The sequence below is a fragment of the Acyrthosiphon pisum genome, chromosome A2, assembly GCF_005508785.2.
Source record: "Acyrthosiphon pisum isolate AL4f chromosome A2, pea_aphid_22Mar2018_4r6ur, whole genome shotgun sequence".
Taxonomy (NCBI): domain Eukaryota; kingdom Metazoa; phylum Arthropoda; class Insecta; order Hemiptera; family Aphididae; genus Acyrthosiphon; species Acyrthosiphon pisum.
In genome coordinates, this window is record NC_042495.1 from 16,116,062 (window position 1) to 16,135,826 (window position 19,765).

General features: G+C 31.8%; 1 protein-coding gene across 1 annotated transcript in view; it reads left to right on the top strand.

Moving 5' to 3' along the window:
• Positions 1–1,974: 1,974 nt before the first annotated feature.
• The window catches only part of LOC103310490 (coiled-coil domain-containing protein AGAP005037), a gene marked incomplete at its 3' end in the record, with an annotated part of 236,940 nt that continues 219,149 nt past the window's right edge, over positions 1,975–19,765 (top strand). The window contains exons 1-2 of the mRNA XM_029489839.1: positions 1,975–2,300; positions 12,429–13,924. Of these exons, the coding sequence (XP_029345699.1) occupies positions 12,523–13,924 (1,402 nt within the window). The remainder of the gene's footprint in view (positions 2,301–12,428; positions 13,925–19,765) is intronic.

Sequence of the window (19,765 nt, forward strand, 5' to 3'; positions counted from 1 at the left end):
AAACTATACAATCTAAATCGTGATTATGATAACAAGCTATATTATAAAAAAAACTATAGTAAATATTAAATTTGATTGCAGTGTTGTACTAAACAAAAACTCAAAAATTGCACTAAAAATATTAATAGTTGTATTAAAAAATAACAAATTATAAATGCTATTAATGTTATTGTTATTATTTTTATTTTATACAGTTAACACTAAACAGTACGAGTAGTGGGTATACTTAGAAAAAATATTTAATAATTATTTGACATTTATTTTTATCTTTCTTTTCTTGAATAATGTTTAAATTCTACAAAAATATGATTTTAATTAAATTATTATTAACATAAACACTTTAAACATCATTACATTGAACAATAGGGCATCATGTTGTTAATTTATACTTATTCAGTATTCACATTTTGATAATTTTATTACACTGTATTTTTATAAAACTGATCATAAAGTATAAGAAAAATACGTAGACAAATTTAAAATAGTTAAAATAGTTTTATAAAATGTATAACTACTTTAAACTCATTTGATGAGAAAAATCAACGAAAAGTCAATTAATTGATAAAATTGCATTATGTTGCAACAAATAATATTGTAGATTTTAAATTGTACTTGCATGAATTAAATTTATAACATAATCAGCATTCAGCAATAATATTCTGAAAAATTGTAAAAAGTTGCAAATGCTGCAACGCAACATCCGCGCAGGCCTTAATCATAACATAACATTATAGGTACTTACGTAAAATGTAAATAAGGATGGAGCGGTTTATATGAGGGATTAACCCACCCTGAACCTTCTAAAGCCCTAAATAAGATATTTTATTCAATTTAGCCTATAATAAATTTAGGCTATAATTATTTTATGAATTTATTATTATGCGAATACATAATAGGTATGTTCAGTGTATTCAATATGATATACCTTTACATTGCAGCGACATTAATATCATTGTGTATAATGTATACTGAAGTTGTAGTGAGGTGGCTTTGCGGGGTTGAAAAATTTACCTTTACATCTAAAACCCGTCGGGCTTAGTGTTATAGGCTTACACAATATACTTTTGAGCATTGTTACTCGAGGATAACGTATGTATTATTTGTTGAATAGGATTAAATTCGGATGAACCCTAATAATATATAATGATAATACCCATATTATATCAATAATCAGACACGACTCTGATACTGACACGTTCCATCGACCAGTCAGACCTGCTGCAGCAGTTTCACACGTTCGTTCTCAACGCGATTCTCTCGATAAAAAAAAAGACGAAAAGTGAAGAGGAAAAAAAAACCACTAAAACTACGCAATCATTCGGCGGCGGTGCGCGTTACGACAGCTCTACCTACCGTAACTTAATCATTGTAACAATATTATTATTATTATTAAATAGGTGGCAGGCACTCGTCTTTCGGCGGTGCACGGTGTAAGGCGGGTACCTACCACACGTCATTCGTTTCGAACGGGCTCGCTCGCATACCTCTGCGGCCGAAAACGTATCATTATTGTATTCGTCCATTCATAGCGGCCGACAAGGTCACGGCGTTGCACCAACGATATAGTAACGAGTAACGACGCCGAGTCTCGCATGCTCTCATCTGGTCGTCTCTACGGTGTCGCAGACACTCTCGAGTGTCGGCGTATTCTGGTCGTCTCGTCGAGTACCGCTGCAGCGGCCTGCTGCTGCTGCTGCCAGGAAAACCGGGTTCCCCCCGGAATGCGTTCTTCGGCGCGCAGGCCCGCAGTGACGCCAACCAAACGCGCGTAAGGGATGAAACTGGTCTTTTCGTTCCGTCGCGTTGGCAACCGTATGCGCGCGCGCGTGCACGCCAGACCCGCGGCAGAGTCTCGGAGATTGCGCGCCGCGCGCGTACCGGTCCGTTCGGTTGGCAGCAAGTGGTGGGCGCCCAGACGGACCGCGACGAAGACGACGACCGGCTCGGCGCGCCCGGCCGGCCGGGACGGGAGCAGCGGCGGCGGCGGTGGCGGCGGAACCGATTCGTCCGTGGTCGTTGCCGGTCGGGAGTCGGCGCGTATTCAGTATACGTGCGGGACCGGTTGCTGAGCGGGTCGTCTTCGCGCTCGCGAGTTTGGTGCGTTTTGCGTGTGCGTTTCGACGAAAATTCGTTTTTATTTTCTTTTGCGGTGTAGTGTTTTTTTTTTCGACGTTGGTTATAATAATATTATTATTATTCATCCGCACGAATACCGCGAGTAAGTGCTGCAGTTTCTGCCTTTTTATAGCGATAATATTATGCGATTGGTAGTTATAACCGCGGGCCAAGCTGACATTTGAGTATAATATATTATTATTATAATATAAATAAAACGCGCACCCCCCCTGCGTTTAACGACCCGAGTTATAGGTAGGTTCACCCGATCGTTGTAGTTAAGTGTGTTTGATAATCTGCGTATGATATATTATAATATGTCTGTACGTGTATTATATAGGTACGTAGGTACAGACATTTTTTCCGAAGTTTTTAACGAATACATTTTTTATTGGATTTCTTTAAAATTACCCTCACATTAATGATGAGAATAGTGTTCGATAGGGCGTCTCTACTCAATTTTATTATAATATATTTATATCCTACATGTATATACAAGTACATACCATCGCGTCATATCAAAGACTTCAATTGTTTTTACTTTTTCGATATTGCGTACGGTGAGGAAACCTTATTTTATAGTATTGTATAGTTTTTTGAAAATCGCACATTAATAAGTAATAAACAATACTGTCAATACTACGTGAAGTACCTACCTACATAATATAGGGTTATCAGATGGTAGTTATTCGAAAACATAATTTTTTTTCGAAAAATAGATAGGTACCTAAGACACAAGAAAAAAAGTTTCCTTATAAAGGAATACAGTTTTGTCTAAGTAACGTTAGATATTTCTTTTTCTGATGTTGGGGGACTTATAATTCATTGCGGTAATATATGTAGATTTTTTTATTTTCCATAATAGTTCCACTATATGCATCTTAGAAATTGGATTCAAATATTCAAATTTAAAACATTATAATAGGTATCCTTTACAAAAACAGTGAGAGTACAATACTTTTAAGATCTTAAAAAGTGCAGATCGTAACCCTACCTATTCGAGCCTACCTAACTATGTAGGTATGTGGTATGTACAAGTACCTAGGACCTACACTACGATATTTGAATTTAAACCAGCAATTATTTCTTTTGGTAATTGGTTTAGACGTATAGTTAGTATAGTTTTTATTCATTCGATTTGATTTGAATGATCTTGTGTGTATGTATACCTGTTTGACATTTTAATAACGACGACCACAATTTTCCCCATAGACGAGTGTAACAATATTTTCTATAGATTTGAATAGTACCAAATTTTGTTTGTTGGAAATGTTGTTGTTGATGGATCGACTAACAGATGCATGGTAAACTCGATGGAAAATGAATAAATTAGAACTATTTAAAGTTTAGATAATGCAGAGGGTAAATCTGAATATTTAAATAATAAATAGAAAACATGTTTTAACCATACCTTATTTGTTATCATCTAAACTTTTACCTACTGATTATAATAAAAAATTATTATCTTGATTTTTGTCAAACTTTTATAAATAATGATTTGTTTAGGCAGTTGGAGTTCAAATCTTGACATAGGAAATTCAGTACTTGTATATTTAAACAAAAATTACAGTTTTCACTCTAAATTATTATACAGCGAGTCACCCAATAACGAGGTGCTCGTCTTGAAATTTAGTATGCTGTTTTCTCCGTAGTTTTTCATCGTATTTACAAATTGAATTATTTAGTTAGGTATTTTAAGTTTTTTTATTTGACGTCAAAGGTTTTTGATCATGAAATACTGAAATCATTAAGCGTTTGTCAGTTTTAATTAAGACACATACTACTATGAGTTGATGAGACTACTTGGTACTTATGTAAGTACCTTATTCTTAAACATCAATCATAATAATATTTAATCTGAGTATTCGATTTACTTAAAATTTAATACCATTATGTTTAATTATAATATTATTATACGGTTTATAATATTCTAGTAGACAGCGTGTAGGAAATCAATTTTATTATTCTAAATAATTGTTTGGTTGTTATCATATTATAATGGATATTAATTATGCTATTAACTATAGCGTATATTTAGTACCTATATAGCTGCGTATGATGTAACATTGAAGTAGGTATTAGTGGTTACCGGCTGGATCACTTCAAAAAAAAGTGCACGTGACACTATAATAGATACAGTGGTGGGGATGGTTGTTCAAGTATACAGTATTCGCTATTATATATAAGTTCCTACTCACAAGTCACATTGTTGGATGAATGTAAATTTGTTGTATATTATCTACAATAATAAAAAAAAAATGTATTTTTGTGTTAGTAATCGTGATAATATACTAGACGTTTCATAACTTTTTCACTAAAATATTGTAAAATATGTTTCTCCTTTCATAGAAGGATCAACGGAAAATCACTGTTTTAAGTACAAATCGTATTGCTCGTTTATAATGATGTTAGATATAGGTAGCCAATCTTCTCAATAGAATTTTATGGATAACATCTTTTTTATATATTCACTTATTTTATTCAATATTTCATTGATATAATATAACTAAATAATTGATAAATCAAACACAAAATATGTATGTAGGTATGTATGCATATTATAGTTTTGTCATAAAAACATTCGTCAAATATATATTGTGTTTTAGTTATAATACAATAATACTAGCATACCTTATAATACAAAATATATTTTTTGTATTTGAATTTTGAACATTTATAGAGCAAAAATATGCTCATAACGTTTTTATAATATTCCTGTTGAATTATAAAGCTTATTAAACTTTGATTTACTGAAGGAAATAATATTAATGATAAATTATTTTTGTAAACAATATTTGTCTACGATCCATCAAATATCATTCAAATTGAACGATAAATTTGTATTTACCTACTAAAAACGCCGATTAAATAATACAAATTGAATATATTTAGTTTATTTTCTATTTATGTATAATACAACTTTTATTTGTTCGTAAAAAAGCTTGAAAATGTATACTATTTTCCTCATAAGTTTTTTTATGTCAATTAAAAAATTACAATTAAATTATTTAAACCTTTGCTAATCGATGACATTTTCGTAATATTTGAACTAATTTTAAGTCCAATTTTATTCATACAACAATCTTATTCACTCCGTTCTAAGGTACACCAGTTTTAACTTATAGGTAAATTATAATAATATACATATAACCTATTTGGCTGTATTATAATACGCGCAAAAATTAGTTCAACATAATATTATACCATATTACTACATAGGTAGGTATATTTAGGCATAGGTATTATAATACTGTTATAGTAGTATATACTATAGGTACTGTCTACTTGTATTTTGTAATAGAGGCTGAGTGCTTCACACTTCAGTTTCCGATCAGAATCGTTATTTTTACCTATATGCAATGATTTATTTTCAAATTTTTACACGTCCGTTATGGTAATAAGGTACACTCAAAGCAAACTATACATCAAAACGACTTTGCCCGTTTATTTTTAATATTTTTACCAGCATAGTGTCCAGGTTTTAGATTCAAGTTTTTTTCAGGAGTATTATTTCTAATATCAGCGATTTCAAGACACAGCTGCCACACACAAACCGAGTGTATATAGACCGCAATGACGGCGACGAATCGATTATATTAGTATTAAATTGAAGTATATAGTTTCGTTTCCAGTCGAAAAGAGTTCACAATAAACACGTATTCTAAATATAGCCGTAGGGATGCAATTGAGGATTCTAATAGTATATATTGAGTATTTGGTTATTGAGTTTATTGGCTTGTATAGGAAGCTTGTATAATATTTACGTTTTCTTAGAAAATAACTATTTCAAAAGATAATTGTATCATGTTTCATCCTAAATGTAACATTTTTTTTATGAACAAAATTAACTCATTAACCTTTTGCTGGTCAGTATAATTATTGTATTAGTATTTTTGGTATGATTTAAATGTACTTTTTCCCTATATTATATAATATGCGTAAATATATACAAAATAGTATACGAATTATAATTTTTAGTTCCCGTATCACATTGCATAATCAATATAATTTATTATTTTAAATATTATTTTCGTATTAATTCTAAATTAGTTTAATCCTAAAAACTTGATGTCTGTATTTTAGACTGGTAATTATTTACGAATTACGAATAACAACTTCGGTATTTAAACATCGTAAATACTTGTAAAAAACACAAATTGCATTATTTCATGTTTTAAAATATATTTAAAATTTCTATGATCGAAAGATAATTATTTTTTTAAGTAAGAAATTTTAAATAAGAAATTATGACGGATTTTGTAATGGCCGAACGTAATTAAAGACTTAATTCGATTTAAATTTTAAACACGCACATGAAATGTTTTACAATTTCAAAAATTGTTTATTATGATAAATTAGGCTCTTTCAAACATTCTTATGAATTGTAAATTATAAATTACGAAATTACAAAATTACAAAATTATTAGTTAGTATATAAAATATAAATACATAGGTATGCAAATAGATACTATACTAGATATAAAATAACGATAATAGCCTGTAAAATGTAGTCTTTTTATCAGGTAAGTAATACCAACTAATAACATTTTTATGTAGGTATTATAATATGCATGACTATGTCAGCATCTATCACAAGATTTTGTTAAAATAATTAAAAAACAACAACAGAATTAACTTCTGAATCAATTTATTTTTTAATATTATTTACATCAGTTATACGCTAAGTTATTTTATAAATTAATTTAATTTAACTAATATTAAATTGTACAGTCTTGTTCTTTATTCGAAAGTGATAGCCTTACTATAGTGTACTGATGCATAAAGTCATATTTAAGTCAATATTTCAGCCTCGAAGTCAATTAGCTGGGCATGTAAAAATGTTTTTTTTTTTAAAAAAAGCTAAATTATTAAATTTAAATTATTATTGCGTAAATATGTAATTTTGTGTTAGTATTTATAGACCATTAGTAAAAGAGATGTAAAATAAATGGTTATAACTTATAATATATTGTAGGTACCTATATTATATAAATGTAATACTGGATTGTGTTTATTATGCTTGGACCAGCTTTACAAACTATAAACGTTGGTAGATAAATATTAGTTGCTTACTATTTTTTTAAAATCCGATTGCACTTCTAAGTCCAATATTGTGGACCTGATCCTTAGTACAAAAATTTAAATAACTCAAAAACTACTCGTTTGAATTTTTATTTGCCTAAATGTTGGGTAAAATATCCACTAAATAATTTACAGAAAAAAATCCCGTTTCCTCGGAGCGGTTCTCATTTGAAAGACAAACATTTTGTATTTCCAAAGAGCACTTCTCAGTAGTACAAAAAATGTGTATTTGAAAATATGTCATTAAGTATATTTAAAAATTCTAAATACAGATTTTGAATAACATTGTTGAAGAAAAAAGAGTGTGAGCATGCATGGTGAATCACAACTGTACCCATAGGAATAATCTGAAATATTTATTTATATATACATAATAAAAACTTTATATATTATATTCTTTTGATTAACATTCATAAATATTTGTATTTTTAGTATTTAGTGTACCTACGATATATTATGCTGCTATATATAGGTACTATTAAAGTAGTTGGATTCATTCATAAATATGACGGATGGGAATTATTAAAAAATTCAATTCTTAGTAATGCTACTATATTGCTTATGAATATTGTATAATAATAATGTCTTTTGTCGAGTAAGCCTCCATCATAATTTAAGACTGAATGGGGTCAATGTCAGACGTCAGATAACTCGTGTTAACTGAATGTAAACAACCGTGTTTAATAAGAGAAAATTAAGACGGAGGAAATGGGTAATTCTCACGTACGAAGAATTATCTACTATTATTATTAAACTATATGGCTTGGAATGTATTATTATGTATTAGATTTCCATACATTATTTCAATAATACCATGTACGGTATGTTTACAAGCTTATAATAGAATAAAATATATTTTTATAAATAGTAGGCATGAGTAAAAATTTGAATTAAATCAGGGGAACATATGTTAGAATATTTTAGGATAATATGTTCCTTTGAATAAACCGTCATCTGTTTGGTTATTCATTTTTTAAAAATATTATTTATAAGGCAATATTTTGATAGAAAATCATGCTTATTATTATTGCCAAAACGTGTACAACCATATTCGATGTCAGTGGCAATAGTCAACAGCTATATGTTAAAACGCAAACTTGGTCAATTATACGGTATTGTTCGGACATATAACAATGGGCCAATAATATATGGTCATTTTGATTTTTTTGTGACTTCCTTAGATACGTTTTCTGAATACACGTAAACTACTAACCTTGTTTAAGATATTTCAATAAAGTTAATGGGAAGTCTAGTCACACTGTCACAGATATTTGTACTCATCTATTTTTTTGAAAACAGTGTGATTCATTTAGAAAACTCGCAATATATGGTTTTGTATAGTACTGCACGTTTGTTCAAGTTTAGGATATTACATATAATAAAGATATCCCGTATTCCTATTTCCTGCTGCGCAGTACTCGAAATTCGGTATTAGATTAGTGTCTGGCACAGGGTTTGGAGTTTGCACCAAATACATTAACATATGAAACATATTTGATAAAACAATTTATTCATGGAAATGGACCAGATACCTAATGCAAATTATGAAGAAAAAACTTTTTAATATTGAAGTTTTTTGGTATTGAGAGTTTAAAAAGTCATCATTTATAAGTAAATGTATAAGTAGTTTGTCATTGATAATCAATATATACTATGTGACAAACAAACTTAAAAAAACTTGTTTCATAAGAATTTGAATATTTTTTTAATAACTATTAAAATTGTCAATGGAAGTTTGTTTATAGTTATTTTAATTTATTTTTTATCTGTGTTATACTCAAAAAATTATTTTAATTAAATATTAAATTGTTTAGTAAACTCATAAAATAAAAATACTTTCATTAAGTACCTTTAACGTATGCCTATAATTTAATATTACTATACATTTTTTATTTAAATTTAATGGAGCATTGAAAATTGAAAATATAATGATCTGAGTCCTGTCTTAGTGTTTTGATCCCTCGGTAGTCGTGAACTAATGATTAATAGGTACATAACGAAACAATGAACCAACATATTACGTGGCTTTTCAAAATATTTAAAACTGTTATCCCGTCAATAGATCAATAATAATTCTTAATATTCTGCATATGGCTTTATAATTAATTTTGTTCATGGTACATTTAAAAAAAATGTTTATAATTTTAATATTTTGTGATTATCAAGTTTTTTTTTGTATATAATATATATGATTTTATCAAATCTGAAGATTTCATTTTATAATTAATGTATGTAGGTACCAAAGTTTTTATGAAAACTACAGGTGTTGTATGTGATTGTTACTTTTCTTAAAAATATTTGAGTATTATAGTTTTTCCATAATGATGTTATAATAGACTACGGATTACGATATTAAGGCTTGGTAATGTTTTCATAATTTTGTATATTGAACACAATTTAAATTAAAGTACTTAATTGTGTACCAAGGATAATTTTTATAGGAAAGTCAAAAATACCTAATATGTGTACTTTATAGTGTAAAGTAAAGAATGAATAATGAATACCTTATACATCAATACTTTATCTAGACAAATATTGGATTAAGACCGACAGGTCAATAATTATTTTAAGACAATTTATTCCATTTTATTTTCACATTTTTCAATAAGTAAATATTAAATACCTAAGATATCTAAGTGTATTAATTGGACTTAGTTGGCAAATAATAATTTTAGTATAGTAGGTATATACCAATTTTGTTGTATACCATAATATACGCTGGCAAAATTGTATAAGTATAGTAACTAATATTTAAATATAAATCATTTATAATTACCCATGTCAATTCACCTTTTTTAATAGGTTATAATATACGTTAGGAACTATATTTTATTGGAAAAATGGACAATAGGTCATTTTAATAAATATTTCTATGATGATGTTATAAAAAATTACACTTTTGATATAAAATATGAATTGAGTTTTGTAAAATAATTAAATACTCCAGAAAATGTGGTTGCTTTTAATAAAGCACTAAAATTATAATATAAAATTCGTTTGTTGAATTGGAATTTTTCTTTTTCCATTAATATAATATTGTACATTTTAGACTATAGTATTATATATATATATATATATATATATATATATATATATATATATATATATATATATATATTATATGTTTAGTTCGTAGAAACACTTTGAGAAATGGCTCCAGAAATATATGTTGACTATGGCATGATATTGATCACATACATTGTCTATAGGTACACATATAATATTATTGATATAATATCATATATCATAATGTACCTATATATAATATATTATTGTATATTACTATTAAATTAAGTACATATTGATGTTCTATTACAATATTGCATTCATTCATTAACTTTAAAATTATTATATTAACCAGGCTATAAATCCTAGAAATTTATTTTCAACCTATTCATAATTATAGGTATTAAATCATAATATGGATTTATTATAATCAACCTTATTTATTATTAAAAATGTATTTGTGTACGCCCTGTTATTTGTTCTAGACATTTGATTGTTGAATATTCTCCTGATGTTCATATTAATAAGGTAATTAATTATAAGTGTCATCATGAACGCCCATTAGTCTTGTTATAATGTTTTTTTTAACATGAACAATTAAAAAGTCTTAACGTATGATATTTTGTGGCTTAAATTTTTTCATATCCTGCAGACAAAAATGTTAACTAGTACAAATAAAAAAAAAGGAATTTAGCTTGTACTTGAATAGTAAGGTAAACCAATGATTTGAATTTTTGAACCAATATGTTCTTATGTGAGGAAGGTGTATTTTTAATTAAAAAATGTTATGCGTTTCTAAACTTAATAGATTTGAAGAGATTTGATAAAAAACACATGATATAAATATATAAATGTAGGGTATCTGTTTTCTGGATCATTGATTAAATAAAATATATAATATTAGGTATATATATTTTAAATCTTTAATACATTTATATTGTATGCCTTTATGTGGTACCTATAGATGATATCATTACATTTTGAGATCGAAACGTTCGAACTCAAATTATTAGTTTCATGACGATATTTAATATAGGTACGCAAAAAAAATGTATATTTAATATAATAATACGGTTGTATTGAATCTAATATTAAATACTTTGTGATACAACACAACATTAATTGTTTTATCGATGATAATAATATTATAAACTAATTTTGTCTATCGTGCAGTATATCGTATAATATGGATTATATGCAATATACTGCAGAATAGACAAATATAGTTTATAATATTATTGTCGTTAAAAAAATAAAAAAAAAACATTTTGTTTGAATAAACATCAGAGAAAATCAAGAATACCTCCCATATCCCGTTATGTCATTCGGTAGTCGTATTCGTATATTGCGTCCATCAAAGCGTGTACTTATTAAAGGTAGGCCATAATATATACTTAGTCATCGATCAGTTATCTTCTACACGTGTTTTGTAGTGGACGTACTCGATATTTTCAACTGTGTCGAAAGATTTCGGGAATGTTGATTTACAACCCTCCCCTCAATACTCCGTGACGTCGATTAAAAAACCCAGAGTGTCCCGCAGTATATATTATATATGTGCAATGTGCACAGATCGAAAATTTACCAATAGCATTACAGACGATATCTTATCTTAGGACGAAAACTTTTTTTAAACATTATGTTATTATTCTAACCCCAAACCTAACCTTGCATGTACACATTTATATTATACTGTCAAAATTTGGTATCCTCCCCAAGACGGATGGTCAATGTTTATTACATTGTCTATGAGCACAGACGAAAATCGTAATTTATACAATTTTAATAACTCGCTCGTCCGGAAATGGAACAGCCTCATCAGTAATGTCCAGTACAAACAATACTACATAACACGTACAATGCACGTACAATGCACAATCATCATTTTTACCTATTGTTGTTATCTAGGATTGATGGTATTGAAAACAGATACCGGTATTGTTGTATTAGAATATCGGTACTGGTATGGGACAGTATGCCATAATACCGATACATATCGAAAAACAACCGTAATGCCGGCATATACCGGAAAACCGTAATATCGGAAAACCACGATTAACCTTAACAGGGTTGACGGTATTAAAATTGGATACCGGTATTTCGATATTAGAAGCGATACATACACATTACGGAAAAAAATCGTCAACACTATTAATTAATACTATTATGTTTGTTTTATGTTTTCGTGCACATATACTAATCAGATGTACAATATCGGTTTTCAGGTGCGTAAGGTGTCCCGCGGAGATATCGTCCGATACGAATTTATTGCAGAGACTACGCACGGTCTCGCGAAGTGCGAACCGCTGAAACAGTGCAATGGGTCCTACGGTAGCGGCCACTACGACCGCGTTGGCGGAATCGTCGGACGGCGACCACAGCACCAAAAAAAAGGGCATACGGCGGCTGTTGACGCCCGCCATATTCGCGAGCGGTGACCACAAGAACAAGCAGGCGGCGGCGGCGTCGTCGGCGACGTCAGCGGTTGTGGACGTCGGTAGCGCGGCCGCGGTTCACAACCACCAACACCGCCAAACCAGCAACAACCGACCGCCCGGCACCAACAACAGCAAGACCATCATCGAGACGGCATTTGTCAACAACAACGGCAACGGTAACTCTACCGGAAACGTGGCGTACCGGTTGCAGCAACAGCAACAGCAACTGCAGCGGTTTCGGTACGCGCAAGGGGTCGACCGGCACACCGTCGATGTGACCGACTTCCGGTCCCGGAGCGTCAGTCCCGGATCGTTCGACAGGGACGTTAACGCCAATTACGGCAGCGTCGAACGTCGGACGGACAGCCCTTGTTCTCTGTTGTCATCGTCGTCGACGTCGTCGCTGGTGCCCTCGCCATCGGGCAGGCGGTCCGCTCCCATAATACCGTACTCTCAGTATTACAACAACAGGAACGGAGGCGGAGGTGGCGGCGGTCAGCAGCAGCAACGGATGTTGCTCATGCCGGTCAGCGCGCAGGTCAAGATCACAGCGCCGCCTTCGTCGAACACCGCGGTGTACGCGGCCGCCGTTCGCCAACATCGACTGCAACAGCAACAGCAGCAGCAGCAGCAGCAGCAACAGGCCATCTACGGCAACCTGGTGGCCGGCGCCGCGGGCCCGTTCGTCCGGGGGTCCCCGCAACGGGCCACCATCGGGTGCGTCCGGGATTCGCCGGCCCGGCAGTCGACCATTTACGAGACTGAAGAGGACGTCGTCGCTGCCGCCGCGGTGGGCGAGAAGAGGTTTCAGCCGATTTTCAAGAGAGGCGCCCTGCAAGAGCCCGCCGCCGACCCGTCAGCTGTGGCCGTCGGACAGACGTCGCCGCCGCCACCGTCGTCCGGCTGCAGTCCGAAGAGGGTGAGTTTTTCACCGGGGCCGTCCGAACCGCCCGCTTACTGGCCCACCAAGAAGGGCCCGTCCCCGCAACCGCCCACCCGCCAACGGTTGACCGACTCGCCGGTGGCCGCGGAACGGCCGCTGCCGCTCGTGCCCAAACGGAGCCCGTCCACGTCGGCCATTTACGGCACGCTGCAGCAGCGCGGCGGCCAACAGCGACCGCACCAGCAGCAGCAGCCGCCGACGACGCCGATCCGGTGGTGGCCACCGCCGTCGCCGTCCCCGCTGCACCAGCACTACCAACAGTCCGGCAGCGAGTCCGGTAGCGAGGCCGGCGAGGTGCAACGAATACTCAATGCCAAGAACGGTCATCGGCTGGTCATCGGTAAGTGCAGCGCGCGATGTATCTGATTACGCGATAATATGTTTCGAAATATTATATATAATAAATTATGCCGACCACGAACGCGTTTCGACACGTTTTCGTAATAAACACGTGGTAATAACGATCACCGCGGTATATGGCATACCCATGGGTTATTATATTATTATAATGTTATCTTAATAGTAGCTGGTATGGTCCCCTCGCAGGTGTTGATTTACATAATGCACGCGAACTACCCCGCACGCGCCTCGTCGACGTCCGGTCGTCGTCGTTGTTTAAACAACTTTTTATTTATTTTTTTATTACAACCGGCTTCGTTGACATAATATTATATATTTTTATGATACTATTATCACATCATATGGTGCAGCATATAATTGCAACACTTTTACCTTTTTCACGAAAAAAACTTAAAATTTACCTTATGTTATATACGTATTACAATAACTAAGGTACAAATAACCGTACTCTTTTGGAAAGTATTTTGCACTTTATTTCAAACTTAAATGCAGAAAGTACCATAAAATACTCTTTCTTTTTGTTTGAACTAAAGATAATCTGCAAGATGATGTATTTTTACACCCTATTAAAAGTAAACCTATAGTGGGTCTGTGGTTATAAAGACCTATAGCCGAATGTAAATCAAACCGGATAACCAACTAATCTGAATAGTGGTACCCATAAAAACCAAAACTAAGGGAAAACAAATTTCTTTAAAAGAAAAAAAGAAGATTCTGGTTGTTTAGTTATGGAAACCTTTAGTTTTCCTAGTGGAAACAAGTGCCCCTCTTACTCTCACTCACGAGTGAGCTCTCAAAATAAGTGTTTGAAACTTTCTTTTTGATTTCAAAAGGCGCATTGCTCGACACATCAAATACATCCTAGAAAGTTTTAGGCGACTGTCTCACCGAGGCTTAACTTGGATCATATTAACTAATATATATAGTATATATAATATGAAAATTCAATAAATTCAAACGAAATGCTAATAATAATTATTATTACTATGGTCGTAAATATATTTGAATAACTGTTTATCCCTAGAAGCAACATGTGAATAATATAGGTGGCGTGATGCGTGCATTTCAACTTGACGTGCCGCCGCGCCCTCGATTAATCCCATAACGGATAATATTGTAATCCTCGGAAAACGGGCGACGCGTTTCATCGGGCCGGAATTTATGAGTTTCTCAAACATACTTACATAACTTTTTCTGATGCAATTTCGACTAACTGTATTACAAGTAATATACAATCGTGATCGACGACGCAAAAACAGTTTTATCGAGAATCATAACATAATATGATATGGCATGGCTATACTTAGATAAAACGGTCGGTGGCGATCTCGTCTTGTCGGAACAGTGAAACCGTCCGGCGAGATCATTATTTTGTATAAAACGGTAACCAAATTTTTATCACCGACCACAGTTGAGGCCTATAGTTAACGTTAAGCCGGGTTATCGGTACTCAGCTGGTCCATGTACTTACCTATACTATATAGTGGAATATACTCAACTCGCGGGTATAAAGTGTGTTACCAATATTTTGTTACCATCTTTGTATGTACTATTGTACTATGTATGGAACACGACACGAAATGGTGCAGTGAAAACCCGGCTTTATTCTCGTGATATTTTCCAGTTGTCAGTATTGAAAGAAGACTGGGGCTGATGGCCGTAAATATCGTTTTCTCCTTGTCACTGCAGGTTCGTCTGATTTTCAACGGTTCTCGATAAAATCGACTTCACGTCACTGAAGTTTACGAGTTCGTAAATTGTGCGCAGTGCGACGGCGATTCACCGACGAAATTTTTTTATCATCAATTATCTGCAGCTTTAGTAATAATATTGTAGATGATCGCCGACGTCGGCGTTTATCGTGTCGCTCTTTTCTTACGATTCTTGTGTTGTGCAGTACGACGACATTTCGATGAAACGAGACTTTTAAACACGTAGGTAAATTTACAAACCTCATCACTTTCAGACTGGTGAATTCACGTGGTTTATTTACAAATTACAGATGGTTACGAACTGTAGACGTTAAGGTAATAATAGTTGTTGCTTGTTACTATAAAGTTGTAGTTTGATTGCATGCAAACTATAAAAGATGTGTTAATTGTGTTTAAATCACAGTGTATAAGTATTATGACTACATAGACTAGCGACGTATTTAGGAGGGAGAAAGTTGTTCAACTTCTTCGATCGCGGACTTTGCAGACGGTCTCGTGTGTGCCGTGTGCGTGCATCTAAAATTTACATTTCTTGCAATTTTAAGGTGCTGTATTGTAGCGTTGTTTTGACGAAACCAGTTTCAGAATTTAATTGGATAAATAATTATTGTCTTTACATTCCCCTTAGTACTTCAACGGTTTTTTTAGTTCTAAAATATTGATGATTTAATATATTATATCCATCATGTAAATTATATCGACCCCCTCCTTGAGAATTGGCCCATATATTTACCACATCAATTATTGATATTGTCTATTTATTGACAATATTAGCGTACTGTTAAGTTTGTCAATTAAATAAGTTTACAATCGTTACGATCCAGTGGCTTTAAACAATGACTATACTATATTATATAAATCTCATACACATATATGGAAGGGTATTTAGTCGTAGAGATTTAGTTTGTGTAAACATTATAGCGGTCGAATAATAGCCATTGTGGTATCGTATATATGACTCATACTTAATAGTAACTTAAACGTCGCGGTCATTTCGCACACAATAATAGCCAATAGGTGGTATACAATACGAAATTTAAAGCAAAATGTAAAGTTGACAAAATTTTTCGCACACTTCAACAATATTGTGATATTAAGTATATTACTATTATTATTATGACAACATGGTTGAAAGAACCACACTATACGTCGTATATTTATTTTATTTTAAATAGCGTGTGTTATTTTAATTATTTAATGCATGTTTTATTAGTGCTGCCACGCTGGTCGTTTGTGCAAATCCTAATTTTTTTTACCCGGAAATTAATCTTATCATTTGGGTGAGTATAATAAACTCAATGTTACTTATCGAAACTACTCTATTATTTTGTGCTTTCTCGTATTTAATACCTATAATTACAGCTGCTGTATAACAATATATAATCTTTAGTGATGCGTTTAGTAGATATAAGACCACAAAGTTGCACACGCGACGTAATTTTTTTCCTTTAAATATTTTGAAATCATTTTTTTTAATCTTTATCTTTTTTCTCTATATTGAAGTATATTAATTTTTACATTCAAATTAATTAATTTTTAATTTTTTTACGATGTTGTACAAATAAAATATTTAAAAAAGATGTTTTGACATTTATGTGATTGTACGATAATATTACTAAAATAAAGCATTAGGTACTCAATGTAGTATGGAAAATTCATAAAAATAATTTATATAATAATATGGTATCATTAAAACTATACTGGGCTAAATAATTAACCCTCACGGGTCACTAAAGATTAACTGTGGTCGACAAGTTATATAGGTAGGTACTGTGTCTTATTTTATTTTAATTTAAATTATGATGGATATAAAATTTATGATATTGCAAAATAATGTGTCGTTATCCACAACCTTAAGCGTATACCGAAACAAATTAACTTTAAAAAAAAAAAGAATAGTCGTAAGTCTATTGTAATGGGTAGAAAAATTTTGTCGTTCAAACGGTATACTGTTCTCGTCTATATAAAATATATATGTAGTATATACACCACGCTTCGTAAAAGTTCGTCTTAACACTCTAAACAGTAGGTATATTGTAGGTATATAAAATTTGTTCAAATGGTATGGATTTAAGCCAGTTGCGATTTGCCTAAATGGACTACATTTGTTTTATTTTAGTTTATAAAGGGTAACGTTATGATGGTATTTGGTGTACCAATATATATAATATGAATTTTGCATAAAATAAAAAGGTAAAACGATGTAATATAAGATAAAACGTTTACCTACAATTGTTATTCCAAATAACCAAGATTGTATGGGTATAATTTGACTTAATGTAGCATTAGTGTTTTGTTTTATTTTTTAAAATGGTATTTCTGTTTTCAATCCATCTGATTCAAAAATAGTCTGTTCTATACTTCTATAAACTGTTGAATTTATAGTTTAAATTGAGTTTCAGTTGAGAAGAGTTGAATTTAAAAAAATATATATAATATTTGATATTATTATATTATGATTTATGACCAATAATATTATGTAGGTAGTTCAAAATAATTGAATTATGCAACACATTGAAATGCTGTTTATATGTACTGACTTAAATGTATTCTTAATATAAGATGATACTATGGTCTAAAGAAAACAAAATATTATACATTTTTATTTTAATCTAACTTAGATATTTATTTACGATTCATCGTATCGTAAATATATTTTGTAATTTGTATTTTATCCCCTCAAATTATAACTTAGTGTATAATGTAATTATAAGCTTAATTTATCATCAATTTATCATTAAGTTATCAAAATTAGAAAGCTTAGAGTAAAGCAGTCACGGAAAAATCGATCACGTGTTACTTTATAATAAATCCTCAAACATGTGTTTTTGACGGGTTCTTATAGTAGATCCCTTATTCTTATAATGTATATCGAATTATATGACGAACTACCGTGTACCGGAAACGATCCATTAAAATTGACGGTTCCCGGACATTCTTCTTTTTGTTGTATTCAATACAGTTGATTCAACTTGAATTTAGATGGAAATAACATAAAGTTCCTGTACTGGGTCAAGTGGAACAATTTTGTAACGGTACATAGGTTTAATGAAAATATTGTTTAGCTTTAGATTTTACTAGAAATAATTGGGCGTTATTTTTGAAAACGATCATTTATCCTTTGATTCATATTATTATTAAATTAACAATAATACTTGACGCAAATGATTTGAATTCTGTATGTCATTCATAGTCGTTACTCGTTACTAGGTATTTAAAAATATTAATTACTTAAGTTAGACTTTATATTATATGGAGTGTAAAATAGTAATACATACATTTCATTTTGTTGTGTTATGCAGTACATATAATATTATACAATGTATTTTCCAATAATCATCAAGTGATAGAGAAGCCTCTTATAATTTTAAAACAGATTGAATAAAAAGTTACGTTTTGTTAACTAGTCTTGTGATATAAAAATTGATAATAATATTATATCGCACCCCGGCGACTATAATGACACAAGTCAAAACCGATATGTTTTTAGGAGAGAGATTTTTAAATTGGCTTGTAACTTATAATGTAAATAAAAAACTAACCAATCGATCAATAGTTTCCGAAATTGTACCAACTGTTTTTATTTATTTTTTACATTTTATTAATATTACTGCAAATTTAAAAACATAATTATTAAAAAAAAATTTTGAGTTGTGTCGGTTTATGTAATTTGTTTTAAAAATAAAACACGACTTAAGTCAAATAATTTTGAGTTATGGCAGCTTATGTAAATTGTACGATCCGTAATATTTAAAGTATTTTTAAAATAGGTTTTACATACTTGTACTAGAAGACCATTAATATTTTTTTTGTACAGCTAGATCGACATTTTGAACTACAAGGTTCTTTTATAGTTTTATCTTCAATAATTTTCCCATTGACACTGTTATATTGCGCTCCAGAATTTCTATTTTATCGTCTTTTTATTTTTGTAAAATATATTATATCAATATCAGGTGATTGGTGGTGGGTATTGATAACCAAATTTGTAAGACAATGCTGCAAAAAGAAACATACCGATGCATATTATAAACCCTAGCTCTTTATATCACTACAAGTATAAAATATAAGTACGCGTGTGTACACGGGCTTGTCAAGTCTTTGATCTC